At 42.3% G+C, this 22,351-nt stretch overlaps 1 protein-coding gene across 9 annotated transcripts in view; it reads right to left on the bottom strand.

The window, feature by feature from the left end:
* Positions 1 to 7,937: 7,937 nt before the first annotated feature.
* The window catches only part of TSPAN9 (tetraspanin 9), a 168,610-nt gene continuing 154,196 nt past the window's right edge, over positions 7,938 to 22,351 (bottom strand). For all 9 annotated transcript variants that reach the window (XM_019008150.2, XM_033516761.1, XM_015642874.1 and 6 more), the window contains 6 exons: positions 17,156 to 17,347; positions 15,483 to 15,557; positions 13,895 to 13,996; positions 13,174 to 13,305; positions 12,970 to 13,053; positions 7,938 to 12,004 (listed from right to left, as the gene is read on the bottom strand). In XM_019008150.2, coding sequence (XP_018863695.1) covers positions 11,933 to 12,004; positions 12,970 to 13,053; positions 13,174 to 13,305; positions 13,895 to 13,996; positions 15,483 to 15,557; positions 17,156 to 17,218 — 528 coding nt within the window. In that variant the 5' untranslated portion in view covers positions 17,219 to 17,347 and the 3' untranslated portion in view covers positions 7,938 to 11,932. The remainder of the gene's footprint in view (positions 12,005 to 12,969; positions 13,054 to 13,173; positions 13,306 to 13,894; positions 13,997 to 15,482; positions 15,558 to 17,155; positions 17,348 to 22,351) is intronic.

The following is a 22,351-nucleotide window of genomic DNA, read 5'->3' as shown; positions in this document are numbered from 1 at the left end:
CTGTGCTGACCTTGCCTCTGAATACAGAGTTAGAAAAGGTTATTTATTTGAGTTAGAGTCAAGCAGCCCATGGTGAATCACTGGAGGTATTTCACTGGCATGAATATAATGCTTCTGGAATAAAGGAGCTTTCTGGAAGTACAGCCATCTTTTTTTAAGTGTGTTATTTGTACTGACATTGTTGGAAAGCACATGAAGTTTGTTGGGACATATCCTGCCTTGCTTTATGGATCTATACGCAGGCTTGAAGCAAGGAAGGAGTCTGTTACCACCTTAGCTGCTGAATGTCTGTTGAACATCTTTTTTTTTTTATTAAGAAGATGCTGACAGTGCTTTAAGTCTAATGTGGGCCTCTATTTCTATTGCTATTGCTGTCTGTTGTATATTTTTAAAGTAAGAGTCAGGCTTTTTGCAGAATTTGCGTATTTGAAGTTACAGTAGCACAATGCTTTCTAGCAGCCAAAAGTTTTAAAGAGGTTTCTGCTGCTATGCCTTGAAATGAGATAGAATTGAGATTTTTGTTGTGTGTTTCTTCCCTTTCCTTGTATGTTTAGATTGATAATAATGGAGTGTAAATCTCTCTCAGTATAAGAATATCTTCATTGCAGGGAAAACCCAGCCTGGTATGAGACTGTATTCTTAGGAAGCTACATGCTAATGCCAGACTCCTTATGGCAACAGCACAAAAACCTTCCAAACTCAAAGATTTCTGTGGATATGTGATGTACTGTGTGCAGACTAACAGCCTAGCTGAAAAAGACATAATTGTATTCATTGATTCTCATCAGCCTCAAGCAACAAAAAGGCAGAGAGTGGAGAGGTTTGGCCACATGACTTGAGTTACAAACCCATTATTGCAGGGAATGGTCAAATGGAAGTGAAAGAGAAAACTCCCTGGTACTGCCTGGTACATAAATTGTAGGATCATGGAAGAATTTAGGTTTGAAAGGACTGATGAAGTTCATTAATCCAGTCTCCTTACCAAAACAGGCCTTACTTAAACCTAATCTACATTAGGTTGTTCAGTTCCTCATTCAAACTTTTTTTTTTTTTTTTCTCTACAGGCATATATGCTGAACTGTTTTCAAGGGCAAGAAGCTTTTGTCCTTCTGTCCATTCCAGAATTTCTTGTGTTGCAACTTGTGGGCATTGACTCTTTCCTTTCAGTGAAACCCTGTGAGGTGAGCTCCCTCAGTCTTCCTGGCAGTGCCTTTCCTTGGGTAGGAAGATAACAGATAGTGTCTCCAAGCTGGTGAAAGCTACCTGAAGCAGAGGGAAATTGCAGTCAATTACCCTAAGACAGTGCTTCTTTAATTGTATCAGGGGATTAAAATAGGATTCAAGTTGGAATGCGCCTTGGTCATCTTTGAGGGGGTTCACAAAGGTGTTCAGAGGGCTGGAGCACCTCTTTTCCACAGACAAACTGAGAAAGTTGGGGCTGTTAGCTGGGAGAAGAGGTGGTTCCAGGGAGACTTCATTGTGACCTTCTATCATTGGAAGTGTTCATGGACAGGTTGTGTGGGGCTCTGAGCAACTTGATCCAGTAGAATATGTCTCTGCCCATGGCAGGGGGGTTGGAACTGGATGATCTTTAGGGTCTCTTCCAACCCAAACCATTCTACAGTTATATGACTTAGCACAACCTCCTGCTTGAATCAGGGTCAACTCTCAGGTCATTTTGTTCATGATTCTATCCAGTCAGGTCCTGAAACCTGCAAGGATACAGGCTGCACACCTCTCTAGCCAACCTCTTCCAGTGCTTTATACTTGACTCTCATCAGCATGAAAAAATTCTCCCTATGTCCTCTCATTACAGATTAAGCTTTCTGCCTTTTCTCCTACCACCATGCACTACTGTGAGGAGCCTGGCCTGCTCTTCTTAACCTCTGCAGAAGGAATCTCCTGCTGGATGGTTGCAATAAATTGTTCCCACCCAAGACTTCTCCAGGCTAACCAAGTCCTGGTCCATCAGTTTCTCCTCACAGTACAAGTGCTCTGGCCTCCTGACCGTCTTGGTGCTCCTCTGCTGAAATTGTTTCAATTGATCAATTTTATCAGCCTTTCATATATTGTGAGCCTCAAACTGGATGCAGTATTTCAGATGGGTTTGAAAAATCCTAGTACTCCTTTCTTTTGAGATCCTGAATATGGTTCTGCTGTTTTATAGCCAAGGGTGCAGTTTTCCCCCACTGCCTCCAGGGCACACTGTGGGATCACATCCAGCTTTCCATCTACCAGGACCACGTTGCCTTTTCAGAATAGCTGCTCACCATTTCCTAACCAATATCGTTCCCAGGGGTTATCTCTTCCCAGGTGCAGAATTTTGCTTTTGTCCATTTTCAGTTTCATATGGTGCCTCTGATCCCACTCCTCCAGCTTGTCTGGGTCCCTCTGAAGAGCTGCTCTCTGCCCTTGAGTGTATCAACGAAGAAAAGACAAGGAACATAAACCGCCATTATACATTCTCCAAGAGGGGAAAGTGGCTGATTCTTTGCTATTTGCCATTTCATAGTAGATTAATTTTTAATAATCGGTGTAATGATACATATATGCAACCGAATGATAATGTAAATGATAATGACATATAATTCTGCCAGCATTAACTGAAAATAAGCAGAAACCAAACAGAACAACCAAAGAAGGAATAAAATATAACCACTCCATGCCCTCCCCCAAGACCCCACATAACAGTATGACTGTGCCATGAAAAGAAAACACTGAAACTCTTTTGCAACTTTTCAGAAAATGTCAAGATTTTATGATGGGCATGTGTATTGGAGCACAAAGGGAATTGTTGGATGCATGTGACACCTGTCTCTTGCCCAGAGGCAAGAGAAGAGATTGAGGAAATACTCTGCTTATTACAGAGCACTGCATCTGGAAGCCATGGCTGTCCACCTCAAATATGGCATTGGTCTTAAGATGTTCAGGAAACTATAGAAGAATATTATTTTACATTTTTTCCTTGAAAGTCTACATCCTCTTGATTTGTTGTTCAAGGAGCTGTTAGATGTGTCAGGTGATTTTTCTTAACCTGAATCTCCTGCATCCTTCTGTTTACTAGAAGATCCTTTTCTAGCCCTGTTTCTTCTGTTTCTTCCAGCTATACCACTTCTGTACTCTGTGGGAGATGGAAAAGGTCTGGGAACATCTCCAGTTTTGATTTTTTTGTTGTGGTTTGGTTTGGTTTGGTTGTTTGTTTGTTTGGTGATACTGACTGAAAGCCATTGTCCCAAGCAGTACATGTTCTACCCCTTATTAATGGAGAATAAAACCCATACCTAAGAAATTTCCTTGTCTCCTTTCACTTTTCTTTCACATTCCTAGATGTTCTTTTTTCCCCTGGTTGTCTCACTCTCATGTCCAATACTTTACCATTACTTGGCTGCTTAAAATTTCCAGTTGCCTTTTTGTCTCCTTTTATGGGTAGACTGAGCTCCACCATGCCTGGATTATTTGTTTGGGATATGGGGGGGGGGTGTTGTTGAGGAATCTCAGAAGTTTCCAGATCTTCAGCTGACATTAAGAGAGCTGAAATACAAATATATGCACTTGTAGCAGCTGCAGAAAGCAGAGAACTTTTAGTTTGTTTCTCTCTGGAGATGAACATAGAAGGCCCACGAGGAAGAAGACTTTAAGACCTGCACTACTTTTTGACTCCTGCCTTTTCCAGGCTGACACAACATTGCTAACTGCAGCATTGCATAATGCCTGTTTACCTGAGTCAAACAATCGGAGAATGAGATAACCTCAAAACCAGTGAGTCTGCCAGCACCAGCACAATTTCTCAGGTAGGACACATGAACAGCTGCATGGGGCTGGTTCTCACTGACCCTGCACTGCTGGGTCAACAACTCTGTGTTGTTCTAATGACTGAACTTCACTCATCACCCCACTTCCCTCATGTCCTGGTTTAAGAGACAGGTGTCTGCCCAGGAAAGCAGGAAGCTTCTTGGAATGGAAAATATGACCTCCTCTTCTCTCCAAATTATTGAAGCTTTTAAATAGCAGGGCTTTCAGGCAGAGATAAGGGAAAAGGAGTAACAGTTCTTTATTCGAATATCTATAAGAAGGCAAACCATCACCCAGAAGGGCAGCACAAGCACCAAAGCAGGACCCCAGTCCCTGCAGGCTGCAGGCGCTCCCCCCTCGCTGCAGTTCTGGTCACAGCCGGCAGAGGGGAGATGGCTCCACTTACAAAACTGACAGCGAGCAGCCAGTCTCTGTCACTCCCGGTGGCACCTGGTCTGTAGCAAACCGGCTGGGGAAACTGCCCACTGCCCACACCACTCTCCCCTCCAATCGCTGAGAGCAGAAGGGCTGAGTCCAGCCCCTGACCCCCAGCCAAGTCTCAATGAACCCCCGGCCTCTCACAGTATCTCTGTATTTCCCAAGAGAAACCCCCCAGCCAGAGAGATCATCCCCAACCACCAGTGCCCTTTCTTCTGCAACTGCACCCCTCCTCCCCTCCTCCCCCAGGACCATTTTAATGGAATTCCAAGATGTCCAGCTAGGTATTGTGCCTCCTAAGTGTCATCCATTCATCATCTCCAGAGTAACAAATGAGGAGAAAATGACCTGAGAGGGAGGATCTGAACCCAGCACCTTCCTATGTGCAGCATGCATAGTGTTTGTTTCTATGTACACACTTGCAATGGACTCCATCAGCCTGAGATTTGAATATACACGTTGCTTCTCTATATAGAGAAAAAAGACTTATCTGTAGCCTGATGCATTCCTCTCCCACCATTCACTGCAGCCTAGGAAAGGATGCAGGGATTACTTCCAACCTTGTTCAATGGCTGGATATATCATCCCTGTTCACCTCACCTCTAGTGAGTAACACTTATGGAGGGAATGGCTTGTCCATCCTTGCTGCCCATGCTGGGCTGGACTATTCTGAGGAGAGAGGTGCATTTGCAGAGTAGTTTTGAGCCCAGTTACATTAGGCAGCACAAGCAAGTATCCGTAGTTTCTTCTGTGTCTGGGGAATGTGGTGAGCGAGATTGGGATGATCAGAGACAATGCCACATTACAAACTGTGGGGCTGGGAGACTGTTTGTCTGGGAAGTCTGGAGAGGATAGGCATTCATAAGAAGAGGCAAAATTACATCCCACATCTCTCTGGACCCTCATGATGTCTCCATCCACCAGGACTCAAGTGATGTTTAAGAGTGTACTGGGGTCTGGCTGAGATAATTTTCTTTGTAGCAGACTGTATGGTGCTGCATTTGGGATTTGTGACTAAAGCAAGCCCTGGTAACATACCTGTGTTCTGGCTATTGCTGAGCACTGCCTGCACAGCATCAAGGCTTTCTCTTACTCCCACTCAGCCCCCTCAGGGGTATTTGAGAATTTGGAGGGGACACAAGCAGGACAGCTGACCTAAACTGACCCATATGATATTGTATGCTCTACAATATCATACACAGTAACAGAAATTGAGGAGAGAGATTTTGGGAAGGCAGCCATTGCTCAGAGACTCACTGGATATCAATCTGCTTTTGCATCACTGTTTTTTACTCTTTCCTCTTTCCTTCAGTTAATAAACTATTTTTATCTCAGCCTGTGAGTTTTCTCACTTTTGCTCTCCCCATCCTGCTGTGGTTTTCAGGGGGGAGTAAGTGAGACGTTGTGTGGTGCTTAGCTGTGGGTGAGGGTCAACCTGCCACAAAGTGAGAAAAGAAAATCTCCAGTCACTCTGGTGTACAGAGTCAGGCTTCCACACAGCTACAGCACATTCCCCTACTCAAATGTGCACACACACGTGCATCTGAGCTGTAATTCTTGTACTCACCGCCCCACTGTTTACCTCAGGATGCTGTGAATTGCCAAGGGATGCAGCACAACCAGCTGCATCCACATCATGCCCGAGCCAGTGCTGGGACACTGCTTGGAGATTCCTTCTATAGGGTACAGAGGCACCCATCTACTGACCTTGTTTATACCTCACGTGACCTCCTGAGTGCAGAGAGGTCGGACCTGGGGCTGTTGCAGAGAACACCAAGGCATGTCTGGACTTTGGCTTGCTCCTCTGGCTTGCTCCTCCATGTGTGTACCAGTGTCACTGTCAAGGTAGACCTTAGACAAACCAAGAGTTGCTACATGGCACTGGAGCCCAGGCGCTGCTCTCCTTGGTCCTGCCAGTGGAAAGGCAAGGCTTGGGCAGGAGAGCCCCCAGCCTGTGGGTTAAGATCTGACTGCACAGCCAGTGTTGCAGACAGAGCTTTGGCTTTTATGGCAATGGACCCTTGCTTTGAGGAACAGGGACAATAGCATGTTTTCCAACAGGCTTTCCAGCCTAACTGGAAAGCTTGTCCTACGGATACTCTGCATGCTGTGGGGTTCTTCTAGTGTCTGTCCTCCTTTTGTGGCCCTCCAGTGGTACTGCATGCCCTCCTTGGACTCATTAAAACATCTGTTTCTTGGTCTCTGTGAAGCCACTCTCTGCTCTTTCAAGGTTGTTTCAGTCTTTCTCACCTCTCCAAAGCTACTGTATTGATCTCTGTGTCTCTTTCTTGCCTACCTTTTTCCACCTTTCTGAGGCTAATCTTTGTTATCCTTCACATTTACAGACTTCATGCTACTTTCTTCTCTGAGGTTCTTTCAGGCTTTCTTCTAATCTCTCAGTATCTGTGAGGCTACTCTGTTCTCTGGGACTCTCCCACCCTCTCCACTTCTTCCCTAGCCTCTCCAAAGCTGCTTTGCCTGTCTTTCAGTTTTTTCCTTCCTCTCACTGAGGAGACTTTGGAGAACTTACAGTCTTTCAGCTTGTTTCATATCCCACTCACCCTTCAGCCCCTTTTTCTGAAGTTTGATTGTATTTTCTGGGACTGTTTTAGTTTTCCTTCAAGGTTCATGGCATCCCAGTGGCTTCTCTTCTTTCTCCTGGGACTTTTTCAGCCTTCATGCTTGTTTCTTCCCTTCTCCAGGGATATTTCCCATTGCTCTTTTAGCATCTCTCCTCTCTTAGCTGCTGCAGGCATACACTCCTATAGCATTTTCAGAATCTTTGATACTTTCTTTTTATTGTCAAAGTCTCTTGTGTGTTCATCATGGTTTTTTTCAGCTTTCTACTAGTTCCCTAGTTCCTTTGACTCTTTGAGGCTACTTTGTGTTCTCTGAGTCTTTTACAGATTTTTGGCTCATTTCCCCTTCTTTGATGCTACTCTTTGGGGCACTATCAATCTCTCTCTCCCCGACTCTTTTTTTTTTTTTTTTTTAAAATCTTGAGGCCACTCTTGGTACTACTGAGTAGTCTGGAGCTCCTTTACTTTCTTGTTATCACAGAGCCTCTTCTGTATTCTCTGGGGGGAATCTTTTCCTCATCTCTTTCTTTCTTGGCCCCTGACACTGCTGCATTTTGTTTTCTTGAGCACTTACAGACTTTTCTTCCCTTCCCTGAGGCTAGTTTATACACTTGGAATCTCTTTCATACTCTCTGTTGCTTTGTTCACTTCTGCTTGGCTCCTGTTTCATCTTTCAGCCCATCTTCTACTTTCCTGGCATTTGGAGGGCTATTCTGTAATTATTCTCTAGCGGAGTGTTAATCAATGTTTACATTTTGTCTGAGACTTCTCAGTGTCCTCTGGATGTCTTTCAAGCTCTCTATTTTGTCCTCACTTCAGCTATTCTGTGTTCTCTGGGACCCTTGCAATCTCTTTCCTGTATCAGGCTCTCAATACCATTTTTCCATTATTTGAGGATTTTTCACACCTTTTTGTGTTTTAATATTGTTTTGAAGAATGAGAGAGGACTGAGGAAGGTGGGGTGGAGGCAGGAGAGAGGAATCTTTTCACAAATGAAACAGCTTCAAGAGCTCTGGATTTCAGCTGCAGTGGAGCTGGAATAGATCTCTGTGAGTCACCTTTTGGAAATTTTTTTTGTCCCTTTCTAGTTTTGGTGGTGGAGTTAGGAGACAAATGAGCTGAAAGAGGCACCTTTTAAAAAATCCTTTATTTTCGTATCATCCTAGTAAAAATCTTTTATATAAAGGCGAAAGTAGGTATTGCATAGAAGAAACACTGGTGCAAACATCACCCGGTGGGAATGGCATGTTGTTTCTTAGTGTCTACTCCCTACTGCACAACAGATGGCTAGCCCAGAGGCAAACATCTCCAGGTTTCCCCATGCCAGCTACAGGATGAAGCTGCTCAACTTATGGAAAGAAGTTACATCAGAATTATGTGTATCCATGCTATTCCCAAGAACCATCTGCTAGGAAAGCATCCTTTTCCTCCTTGCCTTTTCTATGCCTGACTGATACGTCACCCAGGAAAGACCACGAGGATCAGTCTGGCTGCCTTCTGTGCTTGCACCCTCTGTGTGTGTGAGTTTGTATTTCATGCACAGAAATGGAGCAGGTGGACACAGGATAGGAGGGTTGGCCTAATGCAGCCATAGTCCAAGAACTCAAAGCATGACATATCCAAGGCATCTTCTGTCATCTTGGAGACCTTTATGTCATTGTCTTTTAGCATTTCACATGCTACTTAGCTATGGGCACTTTTTTTGAGTGCCTTCCACCTGGGCTTCCTGTGACAAACAGCCTTGGTAAAACCAGGAGTGAGCAGAATTCACTACTAATTCACACTTCATCAGCTTTCAAACAGAGCTTCTTCAGGCAGTTCTCCTGTTTTGTCTCTGCGTAAGTTCTATGGCAGCTCCTGAGCATGAAGGACAGTAAGACAGCAGGTGTGCTACAGTCTGAAGGAAGAGAAACAGCACTTTCACAGGCTTGAACTGTGCTTTCATGAATTAGATACAGGGAGGTATGCATTTATACAAATCAGTATTTGTGTATATTAAAGATACTTTTACTCAGTATCAGTTTTTATTTAAAAACATGCTAAAAACTTATAGTTAAATAATCAGAGTGACATTTGGGGAAAACACACAGGCAGCCACCCACCAGCATAAGCAAAAAAAAGTGCATACATACATGAGCCAAAGCTCCCTCTGACCAGTTTACAGGACAATTAGTGCCTTCTCTGACAAACTGACTGCTGCAACCTCACACTTTCCAGAGCTGTTTTTTGTTGCCTGGAAAGTGCTATTACCTTTCTGCTTCTTTGAGGGTGTCTGTCATCACCTCCCACATCAGAGAGTCAGCCAGAGACACAAATCAGTCCTGCTTTTGACTCCTCTCCTGTAGGTGGCTTCATAGAGATGAATACATGAAGCTCATGTAACTATCTCACTTAATACTGTGCTTAAAATGCCTAAAGTAGTCATTAAAAAAAAGATTTCAGGATCTATGCTTCTAGATCGTGAAATGGAATGAAGCATTCTAGAAAAATAAGTTTGGATGGAAGGCAAAGTAGCTGAGTTTGCAACTACACATTTCATCTCTGAGTTACTCATAAACATATTTTATTTCCTTATTACTTTTACTAATATATTTTACCATTTTTGTACAAAAACTGACTTCAGATTAAAATTTAAGATGCGGAAGGTACCACTGTGCGACCCAAAAGGACAGAGATGATGCTCCTACTCAGCCCTGCACCTGGCTCTTTTTGAGCACCAGAAAATCTAGAGAAAGCTAAGCACCTCTGCCCAAAGGGAGAATGCAGTGGAACCATCAGAAAAAAAACATCCTGTCTTTTCTTGCAAAAATGGGAACACATCTTAGCAACTTTGGACACAGTCTTACATGTAGCAGCAGATACACTGGGCATCAGAACCCCTTCTTCAACATGGAACAGCCATCTCCAGTGAGGCTCAGATGCTCCTGGTCCCAATTTTTGTTAGAAATGGAAGTAAAACTGGATTCAGTTTCTGTGCTTTCCCTCTGCTTCTTCCCAGTCTCCTTCAAAGGCTATCCAAGTGAAATAGCTGAACCCATATGGCCTTGTCTGCTTCAGTGGGAAACCAGAGCCCTGTGAAACTTGGGCATTGTGCTCATATGGGCAAGGGCTGTGCTCCAAGAATAGTAACCTTCTTCTTCACTGCAGCACCCAAATTCATCTCTATCTCCCACACATTCACACTCCTTCCTGTCACACTGATTTCACAGGAACTCAAAAAAGTGACACGTAGGTCACACAAAACACTATTGCTGCCAGATGTACAGATGCATGCAGGACTTATTAGGAAGATAAATAGGGGACTAAAACCTCCCAGATATAAAGTGGCTCAACAGCTATTTCAGCCCATAAGGAAAAGATAGGCTGAATGATATAATGAAAATTACAGCTTTTCAGAGCTTGAAATATGAATATTCAGACTGGACTGATAATAGAATCTTGTTTACCAGAGGAGTACTTTGCAATGGCATGGCTCTGAAAGGCACAGGATCTCCAACCTCAAGAGCTTCTGAAACTCAGCCCAGTAATGTCACAGTGAACCCCATCTCACATATGTGTCAGCACCTCTTTGAGAGTGACATTGGATGAGGTAACCTTTGAAGGTCACTTCTGACAGCTGTCCATGCAAAAAGCAACGTTTCTTTCAGAACTGAGTCAAGCCCTGACTGAAGTTTAATCAGAGCATTTTCCATTGTCTGAGCCTTTCCTTCTTCCTTCACAAAACAGCAAAAACTTGTAACAATGGGTAAATGCAGGCTCCTTGCAATGAAGAAGCATTCAAATTAGAGAAATACATGTTCAGGTTTTCTAACAGGAATGCTGGTAAAAATATGCATTGAGTGATCTACCCCTGTGGACAAACTTGGCTATCTATCAGCAAAAACCAGTTCTGTACTGAAGGTGTGCCAATACAGACCATCTCTAAGTGCTGTTCTGGAAATTGCCCCTTTCCTGCATCATCTGGTCACTCATAATCAAACTGTCTTTTCTAGCTCAGGGAGACAGCTGTCTTTGGCCCAAGGAAATTCCTACAACAAAGGCCATGGCATGATAATGGTGCCATCAAATTGCCATCCCCTTCCTTCACATCCAGCAGCTTCCCATGCCTTGGGCAAACTTTCTGAAACAGACAACACAGTCAGTGAAGTCTGCTGCCAGTAGGTCAGACTGCAGTCTCTCTCCTTTGTGCCAGCAGTAATTTGCTTAGTCAGTACTTTTAGCTTTCAAAGTAGCATGACATAAAGCAGCCAGGCACTGCTTTGGGTGAGTAAAGGCATTGGAAATTTGCCTCGCAGAAGCAGGAAGCTCATCATCTGGTCCAATGGGAAGGCTTTGCATTCCATCTGAGGAAAGAGTCTCTGATTTTAAAGGAAAATACCTTTGTTACAGTAAGGGCATCAAGGCCCTGATAAAGATAGGTGCTACCTCCCCATGAACTTGAGAAAAGTTATGTCTTTGCCCGCACCTACTGTCAACTTTGCAAAAGATGTCCTCTAGAGATCGCACAGCGGTTCCCAAATTAATGTACAATAAATGTGTAAAACCAAAAACAGTAAGAAGTTATAAGTCAGGCAACTAAATTCTAAGCTATATCCATCATAATAATAATCATCATCATTACCATAATAAAAAAGTATACACCATAAGGTACAAGAAGCTGCAAAGCAAAGCAGCTCCAATTCCTAGGACTCTCAGTTACAGTGGCTTTTCCGAGTCTTCCAGTAAATTGGACATAAGGGCTGAAAACCTAATGGAAGACTTTGAAGAATTCTCCCTTGAAGTCGAACGCACATAATTTTCGCACATATAGCATGGATTAGTAGAGCAAAACATTTTCTTAAGTTAAGGAACATTCTTAGAGCAGATCTATGATTTCGTGTAGAAAATCCATTTGTTTGGGGAGTTTCCCCCCTCTTTGGCAAATAAATGGCAAATGTGAAACAGAAAAAAAAAAAAAAAAGAGTCAAATAAGTTGTGATAATAACTGGACAAGTAACAACAAAGTGGATCTGTCAATGGGACGGATTTCCACAGCAGGGCTAGGCATGATGCTCCTTGCAGTCATTCTTTGTGTTCATTTTATGATGAGACAGAAAGGTTGATGTGATAATGTTTCAGAGGCTTTAGGCATCATATTTTTTGCCAGTCCTGTGAATCTGCTGGAATAGTGTCATGGAGAAGGCCATGCCAAGAATCTGAAAGAAAACAAACAATTAGGGCTTTAGTACAGGAAGGTTGCCAAAATTGTACTGCTGAACAGTGTTCATGGCCCAGCTGTAGTTTGAACAGTCATTCTACATTAGCCATATGTATCTCAAGCTTCAACACTGAGCAGCAAACCTGAATGTATGTGTTGTTCAGGCACATAGTGATATCCAGGTTGTATCTGTCAGAGCACAGATGGAGGCCAAAAAGCTCTCAGGTTTTTGTCATACATGCAACAGTTTTTTTGAATCAACACATACAAATCACTCTTCCCTTTGACCCAACAACTTGTACTTGTTTAGTCAGGTAACTGTGACTGGAAAGCTCAGATTCAGGTAATGTCCCCCAAAAGTATGGCAGTAATAGAATCACAGAATATCCTGAGTTGGAAGGAACCCATAAGGATCACCGAGTCCAACTCCTGGCCCTGCACAGGATAACAAAAATCACACCATGTGCCTGCGAGCATTGTCAAAATTCTTGAACTCTAGCAAGCTGGGTACTGTGACCATTTCCCTGGAGCAAGCACCCCAAAACCTTAACAGATTATTATGATATTTCTGCACTTGGTTTTTAAAACACATCAACCTCCTCAGTTCAGTGGCCATGATTTGACTAATTTTGGTAATTTCTAGAACTTGCTTCCAAAATTAAAAATCAACCAGTTCCTGAAAGGACAGCATAACAGATAGCTTAATATGGGAACTCCAGAGAGGTACCCTGAAGTCAAAACACGGGCAAGCAAAACCCCAGTGTAGCATGTCTTCTTTGCAGAACCAGCTACTGACCTGCTTGCTTTCTGAGCACATAGTCTTAAATCAACTCATAAAACAAATCAGGTATTTTTGAAATAATATTCCAACTCAAAGCAGTTGAGCATCACTTTTCACGCAGCAGAGTCAAGAATGCTGACAGCAAATCAAAGCCATGTTGAAAAACATCAAACCAGTATTACCTGCATTATGAGGACACACATCCCAATCGAACCAAGGACATGCTTATTGTCATCAAACCAGCTCATAACTTTCTCATAACATCCCTGAAATGATGAAAGATGAAAACTGAAACACCAAGGTCACATTTTTTTTCACGTGCATTCCCTCTATTTTGTTCCTTCCCACCCATACCTATGTCTTGACATGGGCAATGTGAGCCTTACCGTCTTCCACAGTGATTCAGTAGAGTTCCGTCCACAGTCTTGGGAGTTTTCCATACAACATCGATCTGGAACAATGTTTTCTCCCAGCACTGGGTACCAATCTGTATAGTCATTCACACCACAGCATTTCATCTGTTCAGAAGTAAAGGATTAATAAATTAACTAGCACAATTTGTAAATCACGCAGGACCACAAACTTTTATTTCCACTAAACCACTCTGTATTTTCTAAAAGGCCACCACAACACTTTTGTACTTTAAAGGTGTTCTGTGGCTGTTGATCACCTAAAGCAAATATTTAAAAACACAAAGAAAAAACAAAAGCAAACAAAATAAATGGCTCAACACCCAAATCCTCTTGTCACAAAGACATGAGCTCAAACACTAAAACATAAGCCCACAACTGCTACAAGCAAAATCCTGACAAAGCTGCAGTGCCACCTATGCAGGTTTTGCTACCTCTGCTCTTATAGATCATCTCTGTGCCTGGGATAGCCAGAGAGAATTCCAGACAGGTAAGCATCTTTCACCTTACAGAGTACACTTGGGTTTCACAGTGCTCCTGGGTTTCACAGTGTTCCATGGATGTTCAAGAGTGCAAAATCAAAAATCAAAACCTGCATTAGCCATCTTTTAGACTAGGCATGGATGTCACACTTAGGAGACTGCAGCAGCCCTGATGAAAAAATTGTTACTTTTTTACTATGGAGAAAATATGTTACCTCTGCTTGAATGATATTCCATGCATTTTTCAGTCCAATATTATTTTCTGAATTGTATAGCTTCATACCTTCCTTCAAATCCTTCTTTGCACTCTCACTGACCTGCACCATGTAGAAGAGAGAGGAAGTCAGTGCACTGCTGTTCAGAGGAAAGGACCAAATGGAACACACACATACAGAATATCCATCTTTTACCTTCTCTCACCACAAACTTAACATGGGTAAAAAGCTTCAGGACTCTCACAAATCACTGGGACTTTTAAGCAGCTGCCAAGTCTCTCCCTCAGATTGCAAAATAGTGGATTAATTCTCTTGAGATAGGAGACCTCTGCTAGAAGTCCATGATACCGTCATCATCTGATTCAAACTAACTGAACATGAACAGGACCCATCTGCTGAGCTTGCTGTAACCTTGCCAGAGACAGCTGTTTGCAATACCCCACAGCAGCCTCTCCTGCTTGTAACCTGTGGCCTGCTTTAATTTGCTAATATCACAGAACCAGAGTCCCAGCTTCCCAACCTTAGCAGAGTTATCTTTGCATGGACTCAGGCAGGCTATAGTGAATAGCCAGTACAAAATCAGTTGAAAAGAGACATTTTTGTTTTTCTCCTTGTGGGATCAAGCTTGTGGGATTAATGACTTTCAAATGCGCTGTTATTTCTTTAGAAGACAAAGTTGGAATGTTTAATAGGAGAACTGAGATGTCCCATTTCTTGTATTAATTTCAGTCTGAGCCCAGAGTCCTGGATGCAGGTAGGAAAGTACCTTGCCTCTGACAGTAGTGAGCTGGTAGAAGAGAAAGGATTGTGGTCCTGGCATAAAGGTCAATGATATTTTAAGATCTGTTTCATCCCTCTTTTACAACCCAGTCAAAATCAGCAGTTCAGCTCAGCTCCCTGAAAGTAGCAGGCATCATAATGACAGTCTAAGAGATAAAGGTCTGGGAGAAGCTGTTTCAAAATAAGTCTGGACATATTCATACTGTAAGGTTCTGCCCTGTGTTTAGCAGAGGTCTCCAATTCCCCAGTCACTTTTCCAGTTTTGTATCTGATGGGCCAGCCAGTTCACCCAGTGCCCACTTCACTTAGTCACTAAGAGATAGCAGATTCCTACAGATGGGCTTTATGAGAAACTGCCTCTTGATCCATTCTGCACTCACACCAAACTCTCTGGGACTTCCCAGTCAAGTGAGACAACTGGTGGCATTTAGAATAACCTGTGAATATCTCGTGCCTCTCTCCTTCAGCCCTGTTCCAAGGGTTGGCCCTAAGTAGCTCTTTGGAAGCAGGACCTTCCACAACCCAGGACTACAAGATGATCAGCTTCTTGCAGACATCAAACATGTTGAAGGCTATCTAAGATTTCAGGACAAGACAAAAAGGACCATGGTTTATTTCAGGGATTTGTTCTCCTCATCGCTTCTTCCTCTCCCTTCAGAAGAAGCTTACGACAGACAGCCAAAATCTCAAGGTTACACCTTCACCAAAGTGAAGATCCAGGAGAACCCACATGCCTTTATCAAACAAAAAACTAAACCTGATTTACATGCTAGTAAAGATAATTAATCTGTATGGCGTATTTGCTTACCTTGTCCATATAAACAAAGAATAAAATGACTAGTATCAGCTCTGCCAGGAGAATTATCAGCAAAACGATGAAAAACTAGAACAAAGAAAAAAGAGACAGTGTATACACATTTGCCAACTAGAGAGTAAACCTGCTGCTAGAAACTATGAAGACAATAGGCTTACTACCAGTTTGCAGGTTTCAGCCATGCTTTTGTCTTGCTCCTTTTGACTGCTGTCACAGCACACAGTCTGAGCATGTCTTTCCTTCACACAGATTGCAGGACAGATGCTAAATATCCCTTAGCACAAAGATCAATGTGACGTGCCTCAGAAATGATTCCCTAGCAGATGGGCTTGAACCACATGTGACTCTGGAATAGTCATCATATTACTCAGCACTTCTATTCCCAGCTCTGTATCTGAAATCTCTCTCTCTGCAGAGGCATCCCAAGTGTGAGTTCTAGTAGTTTCTCACTACTTTTCATGCCCAGTGGGCTTTTTTTTTCATGCCTTTATGCCCTAGGACTCCAGGCAGGCATGGCACCTGATCCCAGACACTGGGGAAGAAGCAGTATGGAGCACAGCCAGATCTTCAACTGGAAACTCATGACAGTCATGATAGAATAAAATTACTTTTTCAGAACCTTGTAAGAACATAAAATCTTCTTTAAAAAAATTAAGCTGGTATTGCAGTTAGTGTGGAGGAATCACATGGACTTCAATACTAATCTCTGTTTGCTTTCCTAGCTGTACAATTCACAAAACCAAGCAATCAGATAGCAAAAGACTTGGTGCACATTTTGCCTCCAGTTTAATTCTCTGAGGTGGTTTAAGGAATTCTGCCCAGCTGTTCCCCAATGTCATATAAGAGAGAGTTTTGCACAAGGAAAATATGCTCCTTAATGTCACAGCATCTGGATTTGTAAGCTGTGACTGAATTGGAACCCATCTGCCTTGAAAGCCTTCCTCCCACCTTCTCCCACAATACCTCTCCTTGTAGGGGGGTTCTCCTCTCCCCAGTATTTTTTTTTGGAGGGGGGTATTTATATGGGGGGGGTATTAGATATTCCCCCACATAATCTCCCATTAGTCAGGGAAGCTAATGATGAAACCTCCTGAGTTTATGCAAGAAGATCCACATTGTGTTTTCTGAGAGGGGTTCCCAACCTCTGTGATTCAGTGCTGGTCAGAGAATTTCAAGGGTCAGACTATTTAATTTTTATTGAAAAGGCCTGGCATAAACCTTGACTTCTTAACTTTGGCTCAGATGGTTTTCACCATCCTCTGACAAAGGCCTTAGATAAGGACAATGTAGAAAAAAGCCATGAGAGGCTTTGAGCAGCTCTGTGCCTAATATTTTTTTCAGTCAATCCTTCCAACAGACATTTCCAGAAGGGCTATCAAGGCTGATCTTACAGTTCATGCTTAACCATTCAGAGGTAACTGACAGCAGTTTGCTTTGCTACCTAATACATTAGGGCACACAGTAACAAGGACACATTTGCTAATACACCATTGATATACCACTGTGACCAAAGTTGTGGGATGTCATACTGCAAGCCTACAGAGGACTGAAACCCAAGGGCAATGTCACAGTGAGCCACAAGACTGTTTTGCACTGGTCATTCAAATAAAATAATAACAAGGCAAAGGCCACTGTTCTGAGTAAAAAGAAGCATATTGATGTCTTACACTCAACAGGAGGCACTTGTTTTCCTTGATAGCACCTAGGCAGCCCAGGAAGCCGGTCACCATGATCACTGTGCCAATGGCAATGACTAGGTTGGCAGCTGAAAGCGATGGAAAGCTGGGAGAAAATGTGGCGAAGTTGCCTTGTGACACTGACAGCCAGATGCCCACACCCAGCAGACCACAGCCACATAACTGCGAAGAGACAAACAAAAGAAAGGTTTCACCGTTAACATAAACGTCACTGTCTCCTTCCCCCAAAACTCTGAAAAGAAAGGATTTCACAAGCAAATTCTCAGGTAAGTGTTCTGCAGTAATGCACTCAGTGGCTTGATGCTGAAACAAAGTGAAATTAAATGTTCTTACTTAGACTTGGTCATGTCACCTGTACTTATAATTCTATATAAAAGTCACTGCATGGTGGAATTCTCTTCTGGGAGACTTACCATATGAAACTTGGGCTACCCACTGATCTCACAACAGGAACCCAGTGCCATTTTTCTCAATGAAAATTAAAAAATGATTATTTGAAAATAATATTTGAAATATTTTAGAGAATTGTCTCCAAAATGTTGGAGACAATGCTCCATTGCACTTATTTGTGCAGTCATCTGCAATGTCTCAGAGTATTCAGTCCTGTATTGCTTCATCATAGGGGAGGCAAGGAAGTCCTGAAGACATTTACAATCAAAAGTATCATTTCAGTAAATATTTGTCATAAAATTCCCAGTCACAGCAGCCAGGTTGGGTTTTAGTACGAGTTCTCATAGCTTTAGTGTAGATAGCCAGTGTTCACAAAATGTCACCAAAATCAGATTTCTAGATACACTGGCTACGGGAAGCTCAAGCCTTATGCAAGATGCTCAGAGGCATTCCCAAGGGAAGCAGAGTAACACATGCATTGGGTAACACAGAGGAAATGTTCAGGATTCTTGTAAGGAGACTGGGAAGCACCTCTGCTTCCAAAAGTCAATGCACAGTAACTCCACAGAGTAGGCTGAGAAGCATCACCAGGTATGGATAAATGTCACAACATCTGTGTCCTATAAGAGAGCTGGATACAGCTGCAACAGGAGTGTGTGTAGCAGGAAAAGGCAAACACCAGCTAACCCTATGAAAAGACTGGTATAAAACAGACACACATGCATGTGGCAGGAGAGAACTTCCGTGTCTTCCCTCAAATTTGTCCTCTCCACTTAATCTTGAATTGATTCTCATTGCCTTTCATGGTATGTCAGCAAGGTCAGTGTGTAAAGAGCTGTGTGGGGGATGCAAAACAGAAGACTGATACTCTGCTGCAGGACCCAGTGGACATGGCCACAGGTTTAAACCATCTGCAGCTCATGGAATCAGCCGCCCTATTGCTCCTGCTTCAAATTTCATCTACTCTGTCCTTGAATTGCTGCAGTTTTGGTGCCTCAAGCTCACTCAGGAAAACACCCTGTGGTTCAGCTGTTTCCACTGATAGATGAGAATGGCAGGCAGTTGCTGGGGCTGAGAGCTTAATGGTTCAGGAGGTCAGGAACAACTCTCACCACACAACATTCATTTAAGATATTAAATGGCATTTCTAAGCTGCCAGGGCTGTCACTGCCATTAGCTGATGGCACTTTATTCAATGACTTCATGACACTCCATGGATGAGACTGTAAATGTTTCCAAAGAAGTTTCTACCAAAGACCAAAATTGTTCAGTGTAAGTTTCCATCATATCCTGAATTCACACTTTAAAGGTCATTCACAAAATGTGTTCCTTGGACTTTTGTTATTAAGTTCAGAAATCACAGCCCTAGCTTAAGTGTTTTGAAAGAGTGCAATGAATTCTGGAATCATTAGGCCAAAAGCAATAGATCATTGCAGATAAACAAGGTAGTGGTAAGAGAAAGGTCAGGGAAAAAGGCTTACAGAGGAAGGACAAGTAAAGGATAAAAAGGAGTACATATGATTAATACAAAGCTCAGTCCATAAAGAATCACACCTCAGAATCCAACCCCAATTATGAGATCATAGCAAAAGAGATAGAAGCACTAACCAGCATCTCTTTACTATTTGAAAAAATCCTGTTGCACAATCCTTGAAAGAGATTTGGTATAGAAGAGAAAGGTGGCTAGGAGATTACTCCAGAAGGTTCATGTTTATATTTACTTAGAAAAAGTTAGAAGCACCTAAGTGATTAAATGAGGGAAGATGGGTAACCTAAAGTTATAGGAGATCAGGAAAGGGACACATGCTCCATGGGATGGACATGAAGACAAAAAAAAAAAAGAAAAAAAGATCAAGAGCAGAAGGAGAATCAAAGCTGGAAAGCAAAAAAAGACAAATGACCTCTGTCCCTTTGGCAGGGACAGTTCAGGAGACCCTCTACATACACTTCCATACATATATTTTCTTCACTTGCTTGTGGTAGCCACATTAGTATTTTGGTAAACTTAGGAGCAAAACACTGTGCTTTTTGGCAGAAGAATATTCACCTGCACCTTCCCCTTTACACAATGCCTTGAGCAGGGAAGAAGCATTGACACTTGATGTGAAATGTTTGCAAAAAAAGTCTGGTGGATTTGCACACACTTGTGCTGTCCCAAGGCAGACCACTATGGAGAAGAATGACAAGATACATGAGCACACCAGGAGAAGAGTCCTTTACAATGTGAAATGAAGTGGAATGTCAGCTGACTGAGGCTACAGACATACCAACATTTGCTTTTTCTTCCAGCAATTTTTAAGTCCTGCTGAAGACAGTAATGGAATAACTTCTTTCCAACTGTTGTAGTGGTCGAGCTAACACACCAGAAAGGTGCACAGTGTGACTGCAGTTCCCTTCAGAGCTTTCTGACAACATGCAAGAGAGCAGTACCACAATCACACCACAGTATCTGCACCGGTCACACTCTCCAAACAGCTCACTCCAAAGCTAAAGAAATTTATTTTCACATACTTTCTACCTCTCAAAGTAAGATTTCTCTGCCCCTAAATTACACTGAAAGTTCAGATTACATAAAACATCAGTTGATGGAGTGGCTGTTAAAGGCTGATCTATGCAATTTGGATTCTCTCTGAAGAGAGTAAAAATTCAGAAAGATATTTGATAAGACATGACGACCTAAAAACTTCCACAAGGTGGCATCCCATACCAAATAGCACTAAAAGTTTAAGACAAATTCCATATTTCTTCTTTCCACAGCGCCTCAATTTTTGTGCCTTCTTTTCTGTTTTTTCTCTGCCATTCTACTGCATAGCAGTACTATTGATGCTAAAATTCATGCTTTAAATTCAGGTCCCATGACAAATTCTTTTTTCAGTTGTGCTTCTTTAAAAAAATCCCAAATAATTCCATTGACATGGGACTTAATTGCATACAACCATACCAACCAAAGCTGGCTAGGATTCTAGCAATAAAATATCTTTTGCTGACACTTTATTCTATACCAGTCTGATTTTTTATACAACATGAACATTACAAAAATGCTCTGACAACTATTTATTCTCACAGGATCCACCTCATTCTGTTAGGAGCAAGTGAATCCTGGCGTGTGAAAGCAGCAAGAATATATCAAGTCATCTTATTAATTCCTTTTTCACCATATAATTAAATAATAAATGCTTCTTGGTATTTTAATTGTGTGAGAGTGATGGCACTGATATTCCTTCCCCAGAGTAATGGTTCAACAGAGTAATAAATTTCACTGGAGTTTTCTTCTCAAAAAATGTTGGCTCATTTCCCTCTCATGATTAGAAATCATCATCCTCTAGGCAACCATCAAATCTCTCCTTCCCCTGGTGTTTATGTCACTGCAGAACACTATCATAAAGTCAGTCACTTTTACTTATAGGGCAATTTATCCAAGCTATGGTACACATATTTTGAGCTTAAAAGCAGAAGGAACACCAACATTCCTCACAAGCTCTCCCGCACTTTCAATTCTCTCCACTGCCTCAATGTCTGTCTGTCTTCATCACTGTGTCCAGAAAACATCAAGCGTTCTAGGAAACATTAACAGTCTCAAATGCTTCGAGGGAAATTGGAACTCCAGATAAACTCAGAGAGAAAGAAACCCCAAAACAAGCCTTTCCTTGACAAGTCTTATGACCAGAACAGGAATGGGGCTCATTTATTTTATTCTGCATTTTTGAGCATTGTGTGAACTAATACAACAATACAAACTTTCACAACAGAGCATTTTACCCAGGTTTAGCTGCTGTTACCATAAAAAGATACAAGAAGGGTTTACAAGACCCAGGAAAGACAAAACAGACAGTCAGAGGTATGCCAAGACTGACATATTGTACAGAAGGAGATTGTGCACAGGATTATCTAGCCTGGGAGGAATTATTAGACAGGATGTGAATGAAATATTCACAACTCTAGAGGTCAGTAAGAAAACCAAACAGCCTGTGTCTCAGTCCTTTCCAATAATAGGAACAAGGGGAATAACAGCAAGCATTTGTAGTACATTTTGCTTCACACAACTGAGAAGTAAATTGATTAATTATGCCACAGCTGGTTACAAGAATCAAGCATTGTGCCCACAATTGTCAGTGAGGGCTAGAAAATTTTCCTGCTTCTCAGATTCTAAAATAATGTGTTCAGAATCCCACAAAACTACCAAGCGGCAACAAGCTGGGGTAAAGAAGGGGTAGGAAATGCCATTCTAATAATGCTTCTTAATTTAATAATATTGATAGACTTGACCTTGAAGTCACTGAACAGCATCAGAAAAAGGAATCTGATAAGGAAAGCACTACCAAGAGGAAAAGAGATGCGGCTATATTCTTGTTGACTTCTGCAGTTATTCTATCCCATGCAAAGCCCGAGTGATGCAAAAGCTGCACAAATAGGTGTGTGTGAGAAAGAGTTTGTTCTTGACATGAGACTTTATAGTGCTGCTTAAACACCAGAAGAGCTCTTAACACACATGGAACAGAACAGAGACATTTAGAAACCAAATAATCAGAGACAACCGTGAGGGACAAAAAGAAGCGTCTCAGTTTATACTCCACCTCAAATAACATGCCCTGGGCCATCTGTGGCCCAGTTACAGAGAAGAGAAGAGAAAGCTCCCCACCTTCCTCTGTGCTGTGTTAAAACAGGAGGTGTGGCCTGAAGCAAAAATGACACATTGAATGAAAATGAAAAATACATGGTACAGCTTAAATATGGCCCCATAAAATGGCAAAAAGCACAGGAGGTTTGTTACAAGGA

Source organism: Parus major, chromosome 1 (genome assembly GCF_001522545.3).
Source record: "Parus major isolate Abel chromosome 1, Parus_major1.1, whole genome shotgun sequence".
Taxonomy (NCBI): Eukaryota; Metazoa; Chordata; class Aves; order Passeriformes; family Paridae; genus Parus; species Parus major.
Note: the sequence above shows the minus strand (reverse complement) of the source record. Positions and strands in the feature narration are given on the sequence as shown.